The sequence below is a fragment of the Rhinolophus ferrumequinum genome, chromosome 14, assembly GCF_004115265.2.
Source record: "Rhinolophus ferrumequinum isolate MPI-CBG mRhiFer1 chromosome 14, mRhiFer1_v1.p, whole genome shotgun sequence".
NCBI lineage: Eukaryota > Metazoa > Chordata > Mammalia > Chiroptera > Rhinolophidae > Rhinolophus > Rhinolophus ferrumequinum.
The window spans coordinates 61,089,732-61,106,515 of NC_046297.1; the positions used below are offsets into that span (position 1 = coordinate 61,089,732).

At 42.7% G+C, this 16,784-nt stretch overlaps 1 protein-coding gene across 1 annotated transcript in view; it reads left to right on the forward strand.

Moving 5' to 3' along the window:
* Window positions 1-712: 712 nt before the first annotated feature.
* Window positions 713-16,784, forward strand: part of FER1L6 (fer-1 like family member 6) — a 138,208-nt gene continuing 122,136 nt past the window's right edge. Inside the window, exon 1 of the mRNA XM_033126834.1 lies at window positions 713-885. Within this exon, the coding sequence (XP_032982725.1) occupies window positions 863-885 (23 nt within the window). The 5' untranslated portion in view covers window positions 713-862. The remainder of the gene's footprint in view (window positions 886-16,784) is intronic.

The window sequence follows — 16,784 nt, forward strand, 5'->3', positions numbered from 1 at the left end:
TGCTGTTGTAAGTCGTAAAACACAATTTAAAGTGTTATTGGACTTTTACTCATTTTAATTTTCCATGATTTTCTTAATTAAAAATGTTATTGATTTTTTGCTAATTTTCATCATCATGATATTCTTAACCAACAGATACTGAACATTCCTGTTAATATGAGAAAGGTCTGAATACATCTTTGATATTAAGAATGGATTTCACAATTGCAAAGGTTGAAAATCACAAGTTCGGATGATTTATTGGGTCCTCTCTAGGTCTAACATTTTGGGTTTCTAACTGCAGTGTTCAAAATATCAGCATTAGCCACATGTGGCCATTTGATTTAATTAGTCTTTAATAATTCATTCAGTTGCGTTTGTTACATTTCAAATATTCAATAGTCATATGAGTTAGTTGCTACCGTATTGATTATGTGTAGATCATAGAACATTTTCATCATCTATTTGACAGGCCTGTTCTAGGAGAACCGAATGATCTTATTAGTGTTTTCCTTTTGATGAAATGGCCCGTATCACTTAATTCTCAGAAGACTATGAGTTTGAGGCTTGAAGGCATTTAGCCTTTAATTCTGTCGTTGAAGGGAGTAAAAGTACATACTCCTGGGTGGGACAGGTTAAGAAGCCTGAGAGATTGATCCACTCTTCGCGGGACAGTTTGCTTTTGCGTGTTTGATTGCTCTGGGAACTATGATGCTTGTGAATAACCATGCACACCAGTGAGTGTTTGTTTCAGCCACACCCCCGAATAGCCTCACCCACCAGATTACACTGGCACCCAGAAGCCGGTGCCCAGGATCTGGATAAAGCCAGACACCAGGATTTGCTCGTTCCTAATCCAGAGGAGCCACTAAGAAGAGGAAGAATGGAGAACCCATCCAAAGCCAAGTAACATATTTCCTTCTCCTAACAGGAGGCTGGGAGCTGGGGGTGAGGGTCTCCCTGCAAAATCCTTAAGGGTTTAACTGAGACCTAAAGCTTAGGAGATTAAGGACATGTGCCAGGAAGAATAATTGGGCCTGATCAGGCACTTCAAAGACCCTTCTGATAAAAAAAAAATGTCAGTAACACGCATTGTAGAAAATTTGGAAACTAAAGAAGCTACGAGGATTTTAAAAATCACTCATGATATCGCTAGATGTAACCATTGTTGATATTTTGAACACCTTAAAAGGTTTTTTTCTTTCAATTCCTTGAACTGGCCTATAAAGAGTTAATATTAAATGCTTTTATTCTATGAAACCAGGGCCTTTCCTTATTTAAATGCACTAACCTGTACAGCGACGTAAGCCTGTGGTTTCTTTTTTCCTTCTGGTCATCTCCTACCTCAATGTTTCTTTCCTCAGTTTGTAAAGATAGGTGAGGTCTTTCCCGTCCTTTGGCAAGAGGGATGTCCACTGGCCTCGCTCACAGGCTTGCTAAGGGAGCTCTACTGGGGCTCAGTCGGGACCTTTGTGGATAGATTAGTCCTATGGTTCAGAGCAGGCCTTGGCTTTTCATTTTGTTAGGGCCTGATAAAAGGGGTCTGGGCATATTTCTATCTTTTCGTCTGCAAGGTGACTTGGTAGAATTACGTGGGTACATCATCAGCCCAGACTGGGGACAGGATTGGGGTTCTGGTGCAGAATTGGGGCGCTGAATAATTTTTAAAATTATAATTATTTATTAAATATATTTGTTATGAGTACAGCATATTACCAGGCACAGGGTCCACAAAAAATAAATCAGACCAGATGTTTCTCTCAGAGTGTTTATGGATAAGTGGTATTGATCAGTAACAAAATAGATGATTATGATTTGGGTGTTGTAAGCACACTCGGGGGACTGTGGGAGCCTGGCTCAGGAGAGATACAAGTATTTCATCCATTCTGGGGGATCAAGGAAGACTTAGAAAAAAATGCATCTCAGCTGAGAAGCGAAGAAGGCATAGGAAATAACATTCTTCAATGTGGAAGTGGTGGGAAGGAGAACATTGCAGGCAGAAGACACAGTGTGAGCAAAGGCTGAAGGTGAGAAAACATGCTGTATTTGGGAATGTCAAGTTCAGAAGTACATACGATGTCCATTTTGCATATTTTGCTGGTAAACACCTTGAACGGTAATGTTTGCTTCGACACTGGCCTGTGTTGATCTCTGATGGCACGTTTTCTTTCCTCCCCAAGTGTAAATGCCACTGGTTCTAGAAGACCCTCTGGTTAAGACCACCTTTGTCAGGCAGCCTTCCTAGATTTCCTCTGCTGGAAATAAACTCTCCATCCTGTGAATCTGCGTAGCGCTCCTGTCCTCTCTGAACTTTATGCTTTAGACAGCATCATTTATGAATGTCTCTCCTTTTGCTTTCCTGGACTGTGGGCATGCTGAGGTCAGGGACAGTCTTACTGCCAGAACCTTACCTGGTGCCCAGGAGAAAGATGCACTTCGCACGTGTGTGTTCAGAGAATAGCAGGTTCATGACAAGCACCGGTCTTTTGTGCTGCTGTCTCATATATTTTTTGCTATTTTAGTGCATTCTTTCTCTCTCATGGAGGGTATGTTTTCTCTCCAGGTGCCTGCCCTGATTCCCTGCCACAATCAGGCTCAGGATAATTAGCAGGAGAGGATAATGCATTTGATTTTATTCATTCATGCAGATTAAATTCATTAGGATGAAAATTTAAGTGGCATGATAGATAGCTCCTGGCGTAAGGGCTCCGCTATGAGTGGAGAGAGCAGAATTTCCCATGTGGGTAGCAATGTTTTCAGTGTTGTGAAGGGGTTTTAGCTGGGCTTATAGCCAGTCGTTATGTACTTGTACGGCTCTATTTGTTGAGAAAATAATGAAACAGCTCCATACCAGGGGCTGAGTAGGCCCTGTCTTGAGCCTACTGTGTGCCCTTCTGACAACCAGAACCCACTTACATCTAGCAATTAATGGGTTAATGCCTGCATAGCAGGAGGTCTCCAGGATGCACTCCTGCCATTGCGGTGGCATTTGGATAGGTTAATACCCATGCCATTGATATTGTGACTGTCACCTCTGATTAGCAAGTATATGTCTGTCAGTGATATTGAACTATGTCTTCTTGAAGAAAAGAGATTTGGGGTGCATTTTGGATAAACTAGAGCTGACTAAGGAACCATACAGCCATGATTCCCACCATTGATTTTATCGTTTACTGACTCACCTCAGGCATGCTTCACCTTTGCTTCTCAGTTTTATTGTCTATAAAAGAAGGAAAAGAATTCATGCATGCATCCATCCGTCCATCCATGCATCCATCCATCCATCCATCCATTTATCCACTCCTCCATCTACCTACCCATCCATTTATCCATCCAACAAACAACTATGCCAACATCAATCTGGAAATGTTGCCTACTGGTGACCAGAAAAACATTTAGGGAATTCAGTTTGGAGAATTGGTCATGAATCTGGTTTTGAAGGTCAAATGAGACGTTGAAAGCCATAGCCTTTCCAAACCGTAAAGGACTTCACCAGTGTTGGGGTCGTCACCACATAAAAAGCAGCATCAGCTTCTTGGTGATTACTCAGGGAACAGGGTGGACATTTTTGTGCAATATGACATTCAGCTCTTCTTTTATTCATGATTTGCGCAAATCCTGCATAGTTCCAAAAGGACTATGAGTCAATTTTCATTTACTACTATTTGATGAGAGCCTCCTTGTTCCAGATATTTTTTTTTCCCCAAACAAGAAGAGCTTTACTGCTTTTGCTGAATGTAAAAATAATGCACAGCCTTAATAAAAATGTAAATACGGAAAACCGCATAAAGACAAAAGTAAAATTAATCCCAAATCCCACTTTTCAGAGATTATTGCTCATCTTTTTGATGAAAAATCTCTTCAGGAATCTTTTAACGCATTTAACATTTTTTACAAAACTGCATCATATTATACATGCTGTTCTGTAACCTACTTTTCCTCTGAACATTATCAACATACACTGAAATTTCTATTACGAGCTGGGTGATGGAAAAGAAGTGTTTAATATTAAAAAGGGGCTGTGATCACTACAGTTTCTTTCATCGCAGTATTCTATGATTCTGTGAGTTGAATCCTTTTCTAGCATTTCCCCCTTAAACTAATCAAGTTTGTTTTTAAGTCTGGTATGGTGGCACCTTTTTAAATGTAATAAATACATACCTGTACTGTTATTGTTAATGAGTACGTGGTATTCCATTGTATATAAACATTTTATTTATTTAATTAGTCTCCAGTTGATGGACATTTGGGGTATTTCCCATTTTTGGCTAATGTAATTCCATAATAAACATCCTTATATGTTCAACTTTGCCCGTTTGCAAAGTTGTGCAATTACATCCTCAGGAGAAATTCCTAGAAATGAGAAGGCTGAGATCAAAGGTTTTTAAAATCTGATTCATGTTTCTATCAGAAGCTAGTAAGGCACAAAAGAAGTTTGGAAGCTGGCGGTATAGCTGGGGTTCCAGGACTTAAAACTCATGGCACACTCGTAGGACAGTGCAGAACGTGTTTAGTGGAGAGCTGAAACGTGAATATTGTTAGGGGACAGGGTCACTGAGGGAGAAGTTTCAGAGAACATGGGTGAAGTGACCTTGCTTTGGAGTCCTGACAAGTAGCCTGGACCCTCATCCATGAGGGTGTCTCTTAGAGAGCCCTGCCTCAATGAAGACTAGATTCTTTTCAGCTCAACAGTTATTTTTGTGAGTCCTCCTTCAGTACAAGGCCTGGCCATCAATGGGCTCTCAGTCCAGGTGGAACACACAGGGGTCAACAGGAGTGGCAGTTCAGAGGGGACGTGCTCCAGGGGAACCCCGCTCAAACAGCCGACAGCTGATGACTCTGGGTGGATGGACGTGGTGAGCAGGTGGAGAGAACACTTCTCACTTGAGGTGGGGGTTAGAGGATGAGCAGGAACTCCTCAGGCAGCTGGGGAGGGGTCCTGAAAGTCTCAGTAGTGCAGCTGAGGCTGAGAGTGGAGGCTGGGAGAGAGTGTGGTGCGCTGTGGTCCAGCATGGCTGGAGCACAAAGCAGAGAAAGGGAGGTTGGTCCTTAGAGACCATCCGCCTGGGCTCACGCTCTGGACTTCCTCTTTCCTTTACTAGCCCAGGCTGGGCTTTTCTGGAGGAGAGAACTTGGTCTGCCTCCACTCTTCACGTAAAGTAGAAATGTCCAGGAGGCATCTGATGAAGGTCCATTGTAGAACCTGGACTCTGCTTCAAGGGCAGTTGAGCAGAATTCACCTGAGGTGTCCACTTGTCTTGCCTTGTAAAATGTATAAACATTTCCTACAAGGAGATGCATCTCTGGGAAACTGCGCTATCATTATGCAGTTTAGGCTTCATGTACATGAAATATGCCATTAATTGTATCGGGGGAGAAATTCCATCCACAATTATGGCCTACAGCTCTAAGGTAAGTGTCTGGACATGTGCATTTATTTTCTAAAATCACAGCAAGGGCGTGTATATGAACTTAAAATATATAGATAACAATTTTGTATGAGCAGTTTTGTAGTTGATGGCAAAATCTGGCTCTGTGTGACTAATAAGTGCACTCCTTTTGAAGGAATGTTTGTGGCTCATGTCGGTGTGTGAATGCATAGACAATTTGAAGTTTTTCGTGTATTTGTGATATTTATCTCGAGCACTGAGCTCTCACCCCACAAGGGAACGCAATGGGAATGTTTATCGTGACTGTGTCCTCTGTTGCATTTTAAAGATTTTATTTCCTATAATTTGTTTTTAGTACATAATTAAAAATCATATATATGTGATTAAAATCATAATTAAAAATCACAAATATGATTAAAAACCATAAAAAAATCATATCTCTTTCTCTCCATATATATATATATATATCTATCTATCTATCTATCTATCTATCTATCTATCTATCTATCTATCTATCTATCTATCTGTCTATCTTCCTGCGGGTATAGCCAATATCCCACAGCTGCCATGCAGATACTTACTTTCAAGGGGGCCTGCCATGGCAAGGTGATGGCTGGGGGAGCCATCTGAGCTCGGGGTTCAGAGACTGGGGAACGCTATACCCCATGTCCTTAGGCAGGACCAGCTACATAATTTGCAGGGCCCAGGGCAAGAAGAAAATGTGGGTCTTCTTGTTGAAAAAGAAGGAAGCAAGTTCTTCCTGTCTTCTGTGGTCTCTCTCTGGACCTGTCATGGTGGTTTTTTATTTGTTATTCAATATCATGTTCTCTCTACATAGGGATCATCGTAGACCCTCACAGGCTGCTGGGGCTTTGTCTGTCCCCTGGAGGGGAGCAGGTGACCAAAAGTCTGTTGTGGGGAGGCAGGGATGCATTGGGAGGGACACATGTGAGTGGAGGCACGTGTCATGTTGTCCCATTGGACACTTACAAAGCACAAATTTAAAGACAAAATTAGGACGACTATCAAGACAGCGACCATGGAGTATTAAACCCCACATGCAGGTCCATTTCTGAGCTTGGGTCCCTGTGTGACTGCACTGGTTGCAGGTCCCGTTCTTGGGGTCCACAGATATCATTTTCACTCACTACCAGCCCCGAGGCCCCCCCCCCAATTCCACTTGAGTAAAGACCCTTTGGGACTCTTGCAAGATGGCATAGTGGAGGACAGAGCAGGCAACGGGGGGTTGGTGCTGGTACCAACTGGTGTCAGCCTGCTGGCCAGTCCTTGGATCCTCCTGTGACTCTTCTACTTCCTGTAAATTGATGGCCGCACCGTCTAGCACCCTGGGGTTGTAGTCCAGATGAGAAATCGAGTATCCTGAGAGTTGTTCGGGTTGTCCTGAAGAACCGAGATTACACTGGTTCCGGGCCCCAAGAGTCAGAACTGGGCTGGGAGCATCCTGATGAGTCTGGGTGGCCCCTTAGCAGGGCTCCCGCTGTGTCAGTGAATAGAATATTCCGCTTTGTATAGGTAGATACACTGATTGACCTTTGGGGGTCTTTCCTTACTGTGGGACTGTGATTTCATGATGAAGTTTTGGGCAAGGTAATCTTCATTCATTTATTCATTCAACAAACTCAAAAGCCAGCTACTCTTCCAGGTACTGGGCACAAAAGACAGATTGGGTGAGGTGTCTGCTGTCAAGAGCTTGTACTCTTTCTTCAAATTAATTGTGGCAGAAAATGCGTAACATAAAGTTTATGATCTTAACGATCTTTAAGTGTCCAGTTCAGTCGTATAGAAGCACATGGCTGTGCAACAGAGCTCCAGAACCTTTTCATCTTGTGAGATGAAACTCTGTACCCATTAAACAAGTCCCCATGTCCTACTCCCTCCAGCACCTGGCAACTACCCTTCTACTTTCTGTTTCTATGAGTTTGATTACTATAGATACCTTGCATGAGTGCAATTATTTAGTATTTGCTTTCTGTGTGACTGGATAATTTCCTTTCGCGTAAGTTCTCAATGTTCATCTATGTTGTAGTGTGTGACAGGATTGCCTTCTTCTGTAAGGCTGCATAATATTCCATTGTGTGTAGAGAGCACATTTTAGTTGTCCATGTTTCTATTGATGGACATCTGGGTGGCTTCCATCTCTTGGCTATTGTGAGTCAGGCTGCTATGAACATGCGTGAGCAAATATCTCTTAGAGATTCTGCTTTACTTCTTTTGGATATAGACCCCGAAGTGGTATATGCTGGATCATATGCTAATTCTATTTTTGAATGTTTAAGGAAGTTCCATACTGTTTTCTGTAGCAGCTGCACCATTTTACAATCCGACCAAGAGCGCACAAGGTTCCAATTTCTTCATATGCTCGCCAACACTTGTTATTTTCTGTGTTGCTTTGTTTTTGGTAGTGGCCATCCTAATGGATTATACTCTCGTAGGGGGCAGGCATGTCATCCCATGCGAGCAGTGGGGAGGATTTGGGGCGGGTAGAGATGGCCCTGTGGGGCGCACAGGGGCAGGGGTCAGATCTCACTGCTGCTGCTGCTGCCATGAAAGGCTTCGTTCAGCATGGAGCTGAGACCTGAAAGGTGAATGCACTCAGGTCTCTTGCAGCACGCTGCTGATCTGCTGAGAGGGCCTGGACAGTCAATTCATCTGTCAGGGCTTTGTTTCTCCATTTCTAGCCAGATGGGCTGGGCCAGGCAGCAGAATGAGGAAGGCATGGAATCGTGAAATGGTCTAGCCAGTTTATGTACCTCCCTGTGCCTCCGGTATCATGACTTCTCGGTAAAGTTGGGGTGTTTCCAAAGTAAATCCCTCAGAACTGGTGCCTCCAGGTTGCTTGCATGGAGGCTTTTTCACGGCTGACATGAAATAGCCACCCGCTTCCTGCCACCTCCTTGGCCTTTGCTCCCAGAAGTTGTCACCTGCATGCAATGGCTGGTGACTCATATGACATCCCAGAGGTGTGGGAAGCTACGGGATCTATTGCTCTCAGGGCTGGCTGTCCAATGGGGGCAGGGCCCTTGTGCCACATGACAGAAGGTGACATCTGTGACTGGAGGGAATAGCAGGGATTCTGTCCAAGTCACTGGAGAGCAGATGGGCTTGAAGGAAACAAAAAGAGGAAAACCTCTGACTGAGAAAAGCATCTCTGGTTTTAGTGAGTGCTGCTGGTGTGCTGTGTTTCCGGCGTGAACCTGTTGGAAACAGCTTAGGGTCTCTGAATATTGATGGCACACCTTACTGTTTCCTACTTGGTCACGCTCACTCTCACAGCTCCCCGGTGAAGTAGGTATAAATGGATGTTGGTGAAGATTCTGTAGCTAGTAAGTGATGGAGCCAGAATTTGAACTCAGACAGACTCATCCAAAGCTCCCCTTTCTCCCTTCCTACTAGGTCCCATTGCCTGGGTGTGGTTTCCAAAACACAATAGCTGAGATTTCTATGGAGTCCAACATTCTGTCTTGCCCTCGCTGTTCTCCACCTGGCCACATCTTATCCTGTCCCCTGGAGGGGTTGTTGCTTACTGTGTTTCTGCCCTCTAAGTGAAGAATGATGATGGAGGAAAAGTTATCTGAGCCATAGGCCCAAGCAAATGTTTTTTGCCGGGGTTCCATAGCTGGACCCCTGTCTTTAAGGATGAAGCTGGAAGGTACAACAACACATTCACCAACATTCTATTGGCTAAAAATTAGTACATAGCCACACCCAACTGCAAGTCATCAGACTGCAAGAAATGCTGGGAAATGTAATTTGTAATGTTTGTGCCTATGTGCCCAGCTGAAAACTGGCGATTCTGTTACTATGAGCTAGAAGAAAAAATGAAAAGCAAAGGGCAACAATCAAAAATAGAGATGAACAATGATGAAATAAAAATATATAATAGAAGCTTTAGTATTTCCTTTCAGTACTGCAATGGATGGTCTTGCCCAGGCTGCAAAGTGTATCTACCTTTCTTTAGAGATAGTTGCTGGATAGGGTTGTTTGGTCTTTCCCAGACACATTTGAATGGCCCCTCTGAAAATAGTAGAGTGCTTTGCTTAGAAACATTAGCTCCAGGAACAGCTACATTGTTTGTGGAGCCCAATGTAAAAGGAAATGTGAGACCCCTTGTTCAACAATTGCTAGGACTTTCAAGATGGCAACAGCAGAGCAGTAAGGCAAGCGTGGGGCTTGTCTGAGCATGGAGCCCAGTGCAACTACCTAGGTCACGTGTCCATGCTGACGCTGACCCTGCTGAGGTCTCACTGCGGGATGACAGGAAAGGCATTAAAGTTCCCAGCGACTTCTTATGGTCGCCACATAAGTGATAGCAGTCAGCACTTATAAAACAATACAGTTTAAATCTACACCCACAGTAGAACTTCAATAGCTAAGCATGACCGTTTGATGGAGAGGTGGGGGTGATCCACAGGTAGATGCTTCAGGAATGTTTCTCAGACTTGGGATGCTCATCATACATTCCTGGAAGTTAGAGAGAATCTGTGTTGTGACTTCATTACGCATTCTTTGCATGACTACCCTGGGAGGGTAGGTTAGGACTATGTTTAGTAATCCAGATGGCTTGCTTTCCTCTGGATTCTGGGACAAAGGTTATGTCCATATGCCCTGAAAATAGTTGGCCCATTCAGTTTTTCAAGCCAAAGTGTCTGGTTCTGTGCATGGTGACCAGAGTGTACACTGAGGAATGTTGGTGGGCTCAGCTCTGGAAGGTCATCACAGGGAGGGTTAGATTGGGCAGGATGTAAGGTCAGGTTATAGTAGGGGAGGGAACTCTTATCAAAGTTAAGGCCAAGGCTGTAAAAAGGCAACACGGTCCTGAATCAGCAACCCAGGAGATATGAAAGACTGCAAGGAGCAGAAGAGATATGCAATGAGGAAATGGTACAGAATACAATCTGTGAATAGCCGCACTTGGACCACAAGCCCCTACTCATAATTCCTAAATCCATAAACCCTGAAAACTGGGTGTTTTCTCTAATTTTGGCTCACATGCTTTTGTTGTTGAACCTGACATGAGGCTACTTATTGTCTTTTTTCCAGTTAATGTGAATATTCACATATTTTATAGAAATAGTCATATATTTGATTATGGAATGCTGGCCCAGACTCTAATGGGGGATTATTTAATACTCTCTCTCTTTCTAAAATCAGAAAGATTTTGAATTTTCATAACACATTGGGTTCCAAAGATTTGGGGCTTGTCATATACAACATTTGTTGCCATTTATTATGTGCCAGGTGCTATTCTAAGCACTTTACACATATGAAATGATTTAATACTCATGATACTCTAGGGGATATGTTCCAATATTGGCCCCATTTGACTGGTAAGAAAACAGGAACTCAGAGAAGTTTTATAATTTGCTTAGGGTCACAGAAAATCAGTAAGTGGCAGGAGCCTAGTTTTCCTCGTATACATGGAAGGGAATCGGCTCAAAAGGTATCTACAACCAAACTCAGTTGAGGGCAAAACAATTATTCAAACCCATGACTTGTCTGAAACGATCGGACACGTCAGTCATAGTGAATCGAGTTGTTGAATGAGGTAGGAGGCTTCATGAAAAAACATTTTTCTTCTACATTCTACATCTCTCGTGAAACTGTTTAGCAATGGTAGAATCTGTACTAATCTTTTGGGAAAACCAAGTGACCTTTGAGTTGTAAGGATTCATTGATAGAAGTCATATTTCTTTACTTGTGTATCCAAGGGCAGCCCAATTTTGATTTATTAATTTGACTTTTGGGGCTTTGATTGTAATACATATACTATATTTTGAGAATCTTCACAGTGGCTTTTGGGGAAGCACATTTATCTTAGTAGAAATCTTACTTAGATGCTTTTCTCAAAAGTTATTCTTCTGGTTAATAGCGGTGGGCTGGCTAATGTTATCTTACTTTATTGATGCCTGCATTATTCAAGGTAGAATTCCAAACTCTGATGAAAGAAAAATAGATCACATTTATTGCTTCTTCTCTGTGTTCTTTGCTTGCCTTGTTAGAGAGCTGAATTAGATTCGTTTGACAGGCTCTGTTCTTTATGGGGCTTTCCTGACTGCCACCTTGCACCTCTCTTTATCACTCTATATTTCAAAGTTGTTGTCTGATGACTTCTTTTCACGGTTCTTTTTTCTTTCTTGAAATGGATGCAATGTGTGAATCATGAATAATGGATGATTTTATTTATATACTTGTTACAAATGATGATAAAGTTTATACAGGAATATTAATTTCTCTGTTAATACTTGACTTTGAATCAAGGATTTTGTTGATTTATAAATTACCCATTAATGAAATTTGGAAAACAGTTTCCTCATCATATCTTCTCTACAAATTCTTAGTAAACGCTTACCTTTGCATACAAAATTGCCATAGATGAATATTCTATGCGTCCAACTTTTTGGAGCAAAAATGATACTTAGATTAACTAATATCACAGCAGGCCAGTGGTGAGTTAGTTGTTGAAGTTGTTTATTGCTGGTAGAATGGACCTTTGTTTCTTTTTTGACTGCTCTCTACCTTTAAACTTCCATTACCGTTTGTAAGTTCTTCCCAAGGTAAAAGCCATGAACTTGCATTCCCAGCTTCCCTTGCAGCTAGGTTTGTAGGTATGTGACCCAAGCTGCGCCAATCAGATGCTTGCATTTGAGATTTTAAATTGACAGCTAGTGAAACAAAAAGCAGGTGCAGCATAGAACCATTCTAGTGAGGAGAAGGGCAAATAGGTCTTTTTTCTGAGAGAGGGAAATATGAGTGGCTCTGGCAGTATCCTCTGATTTTCAGTGTGGTGGATGAGCTGAACTATCTGTATCCAGAGGTGGGGTTTACTCAGGGGCCATCTGTGGTGTGAGATGGGCATTGTGCCTGGCTTTGTAATCCTCAAGCCTGCTTTCCTGGGCCTCCGGAATACAATCTCATATTCTTTGATATATTCCTTTTCCATTTAATCTATCCAGAAAGGGTTTCTGTAGTTTGCAACTAAGAAATCCAATTGATACAACTGGAATATGAGGAGAATGACAAAGAAAGAGGATCATTTTATATGTTTATCCTTTCAGCTGTTAAAAGATATCAGTAGAACAAGACTATTTGCCAGGTTACTCTTAAAGCAGTCATCATTTACTTAAGCTGATTCACTATTGAGAACAGCAATCTAGAAAGAGTAATACACACCCAGGGAAGGTGTTCCTAAGGAAAATGAAGGGTGACTTAATACAGACACAATGATTAATTATGAGTTTGGAATTTACCAGTGGCCTTAGGAAAAGGGGTTCAAAGATGAGCCCTGAAGAAGTCCTGGATAGAGATCTTCTGGAAGATTCCACATTCTTGGCTTGAGAGGTATTAAGAGCTGATTGGAACAAAGAATACAGTTCACTAGAGGCTCACGATTTAATTCTTCCACCCACTCTTCAACACATGTATGAAGTGCCTACTCTGCGCCATGCACTTGCAGTGGTGAACTGTGCAGGGCTATAGAGAACTTCATTTGGGGTTCTGGGGTTTCAAAGAGTTCCCACGTACATGAGAGGGAAGCATAATTAGTTTTATAGCTGTTTGTACATTGGAGAGATTGGAGAGATGAAGTGATTTATCCACTGAATGTTGGAGAAATTAAGTGATTTATCCAGTCACATATCCAGTAAGTAGCAGATTTGAGAATCAAACTCAATTCTTCTGGTTCCAGTATCTTATATTCTTTCCAGGACACCAGCTCTTTTTACCTGCCAGAGCTCATATCAACCCTGAAGTAGGTGTCAAAAGATTACTAGTTATTCTCTTTTCTGGGAAGGAAGCCAGAATCAAGGAAAAATTAAATTGGTAAATACAGAGGCAGGTCTCCACTTTCTAGGGTTTGTGGTCTTTCTACTACCCTGCAATTCTAGTACCCCAGGCGGCCTCTGTCATTTATATTGTGACTGAAAACATGATGTTGGCAGCTGCCCTTGAAGGATAATATGTAGGGAAGAGAAAACATGCTAGTGATGCATTAGACATCTTTGGATGGTCAGTACCATGGAATATAGTCAAGTGGGGGAACTGGAAAGAGGGAGAACAAGAAAGGGAACTCTACCTGCTTAGTCATTTTTTCCCTAGGGTAGTGGCATTATAAGAGACATGGCCCCCGCCCTTACTGATACCACAGTCAGGTAGGCCAGATACGCAGGTACACACCTGAGTCAGTCCTCCCCCCAGGCCTGTGCCTCCCATGTTACATTTATTTTACTAGATGGCATCGGTTTCTTTCTTTTCTTTTCATTGAAATTTTTATGGAGATAATTGCAGATTATTGAGATATATACATCACACACGTTGTAAGAAATACTACAGAGAGGTCTCATGTATCCTTTACCAAGTTTCTTGCAAAACTCTACTATAAGATCACACCGGGATATAAGCATGGGTTGAATCCACTGATCTTCAGATTTCCCAAATTTGACTTGTAGTCATTTGTGTCTGTGTGTATATGTGTGTATATTCAGTTCTACACAGTTTTATCACCCGTGTTCATTTGTGAATCCAACACCACAGTTAAGATACACAGCAGTTCTATCAACACAAAGATCCCTTGTGTTGACCTTTTATATTTTTATAACTACATCTCCCTCCCTCCCTGATTTCATCTTTTTTGTCTCCTATGTCATTGGTCTCTATAACGATACTTAATAAATTGTGGTATATGAATACATCCACTAACAATGCCATAAGAGCTTATTTGTATTTATAGTCATATTTACATCTCTATTCATACCTATACATGCACCTATACCTACATCAATAGTTATACTTATATAAATGCCCTCTGGAGGGCAGAGGAAGGAGCCATTCATTTGAGCTGGGCCTTAAAGATAGAGAAGGAGAAGAAGCAGAGCCTAACCGTGAGCAGACACTCGTGACTTGGGCTGGAGAACACAGCAACTAATGCCGTGTGGTCCGAGAGGAACTGTCTGGGTTTGAATTCCCTTCCCACCACTTACTGTCTGAGTGGTCCTCAGTTTTCTCATCTTTAAATAGGGCTGACACTAGCACCCACTTCAGGGCCTGCCTTGAGATGAGATGCGATGGTTCGTGTACAACACTTGGCAGAGAGCCTGGCACATGGTGGCACTTAGCTCAATAAATAGATGCTGCTCTGAATAGTCTTGGTTTTAGTTATTTGAGAAGGGCCTTGTCAGAAGTCATTTACAAGAGTCACTTCCTTTTCCTCATCTTCCTGTCCACGGGATTGGGGGAGGGGTGTCTACTGAGAGTATGATCTAGGATTTGTGTATGTGGACCTCTCTTGATTTCACTGAAATTCCCTCACTGTGTACATACCTGTTGTGAGAAAATAAATCTCCTTGGGTCACAAAGACAAAGGTAGTTAGTAGAGCAGGATCTGGGTTAAGAGCCCCTTACAAATCCCCCTACTGACCGTCAAACCTCCTGGTAGGGAGTTGCAGAGACAATTTGTTTCTTTTTCAAGATTGAGGTTGAACAGGGGGGAAACCTGTCCTCTCTACCCCACATCGCTGCTGTGACACATAGCTGCCCATGGAAGTTCTTCGTAATCCATGAAGCCTTCTAGAAATAGAGATTATTATTATGAGTTGGCTGAAGCCTTTCCGAGTGTCTTAGCGGGCAGAATGCCATTGTGTTCTTTGACTACAGGGCACTGTCATTTCTGTCCCCGCCCTGGATATCCGACAGGCCCTCCCACGGTACGGGGCACCCAGCAGGTGCTCAGGAGATGTTTGTTGCACTATGATAGCAACTGTTGTGACTTCTCCAAGGAAACACCCCAGGGCTAAGGCTGTACATGGGGTAAAGATTGTAGACACGTAAAATGAAGTTACAAATTATCTGGCAGGAGACAAAGCAAGGGGAGGTGGAGAGGATTTCTGGGGCTATGATCTGTCCTTGTATCTGGAACCACTGCCGCGGCTTCATGGTGAAAGGTATTATTCTTCCCAGACTGGGGAGGGCTGGGGAAAGTTTCACAACCTTTTTTTTGCAATAGTCTCTCTTTTGCATTCCTAAAATAATTGTAAAGCTAATCAAATTGTAAAGACAATTCCCAAACTTCATTCTAGATAACTGTACAGCATCACACCCTGAGGTATATTTTCCAGAGTTGTTTACCGGTTACATCGTTGATGACCTTGAGTTTGACCGAGTCATCCTCTGCCCACTTTGGGGAAGTCCTAGTCAGGGGACAAGCACAGCAAAGAGGGGCAGTGAAGTCGTAAAGGTGATGTGTAGCTGGGTCACTTCTTGAAGGGTCGACTGTAGCTCCTTTATTTGGTGGTTCTGTCTATTCCTTCTTCCTACATTTCTTTGCACCAGCTCATCATTTTGCTCACAAATGTTTGTGGAATGTAATCAATGAATGAATTACACGTGTCTACCATGTGCTAGGTGCTGGGAGACGATGGTGAATCAGCTAGACAGACTTTCCACCCCACTGGAACTTTTTGTCTAAGGAATGGAAGTGAACACTAATGAAAGTGAACACTAATGAAAAATGTCACATAAAACGAAGTTACAAATTATGATAAATGATGAAAAGGAAAAGTACTGGGAACCTGGGGTGCTGCTGAGCCTGAGGGTGAGGGTCAAGGAAGGTCTTTCTGAAAATGAGATGTTCAGTGACCCCTAAAGGACGGGGCAGTGTTACCTGGGCAAGGAGGCACGTGAGGGCATGTGGATTCCAGGTCCCGAGAAGAGCAGAGACCCAGAGGGAGGGGCGTATTCAGTCAAGTGGTGTATGGTCAGAGCAGAGAGAGTGAGCAGCGTGAGATGAAGCAGAGAAATAAGGCTCTGAGGTTGTCTGTTCAGTATTTCCATGTAATGAATAACCAACAGACATTTATTATTGAACGTCTACTGCGTAGCCAGGTGAGTTCTGTTAGATGTGTGCTGTATCTGAATCGGACAGGGCGACCTCATGGTAAGGGCACCATTCTGCAAATGGAGAAATTAGCTTAGATTGAATTAATTTAGATTAAACTTAAATTCTAAGAGGATGGATTTATACTCTAGCTAGAGAACACTTTGGGTCCCCTGGGTCCCCTGGGGCTGACATCTTCGAAATAGCACAGAACGCAAGTCTCACAGGATCTTCTTTTTTAAAGAACAGATTAAACAATGGGAGGAGCTTTGGTTCTCTTGAAAGGGCACTAGGTTAGGGGACAGGAGATAAGGGTCCAGCTCTGACAGTGCCACGACTCGCGGTGCGACCTCAGATTGCTTCACTATTTTAGTAATCACTTTGCCCATCTGTCACGTTGGGACTCAGTGATCTCTGGCGATCTTTGTTCTGATTGGGATCAAATCTACCATGACCAAAAATGGGAGGAGCGGCGCTCTCCGAGACCTGTTCTCCGTCTGTGAACCCCTGAGCCAAGGCCCATTCTT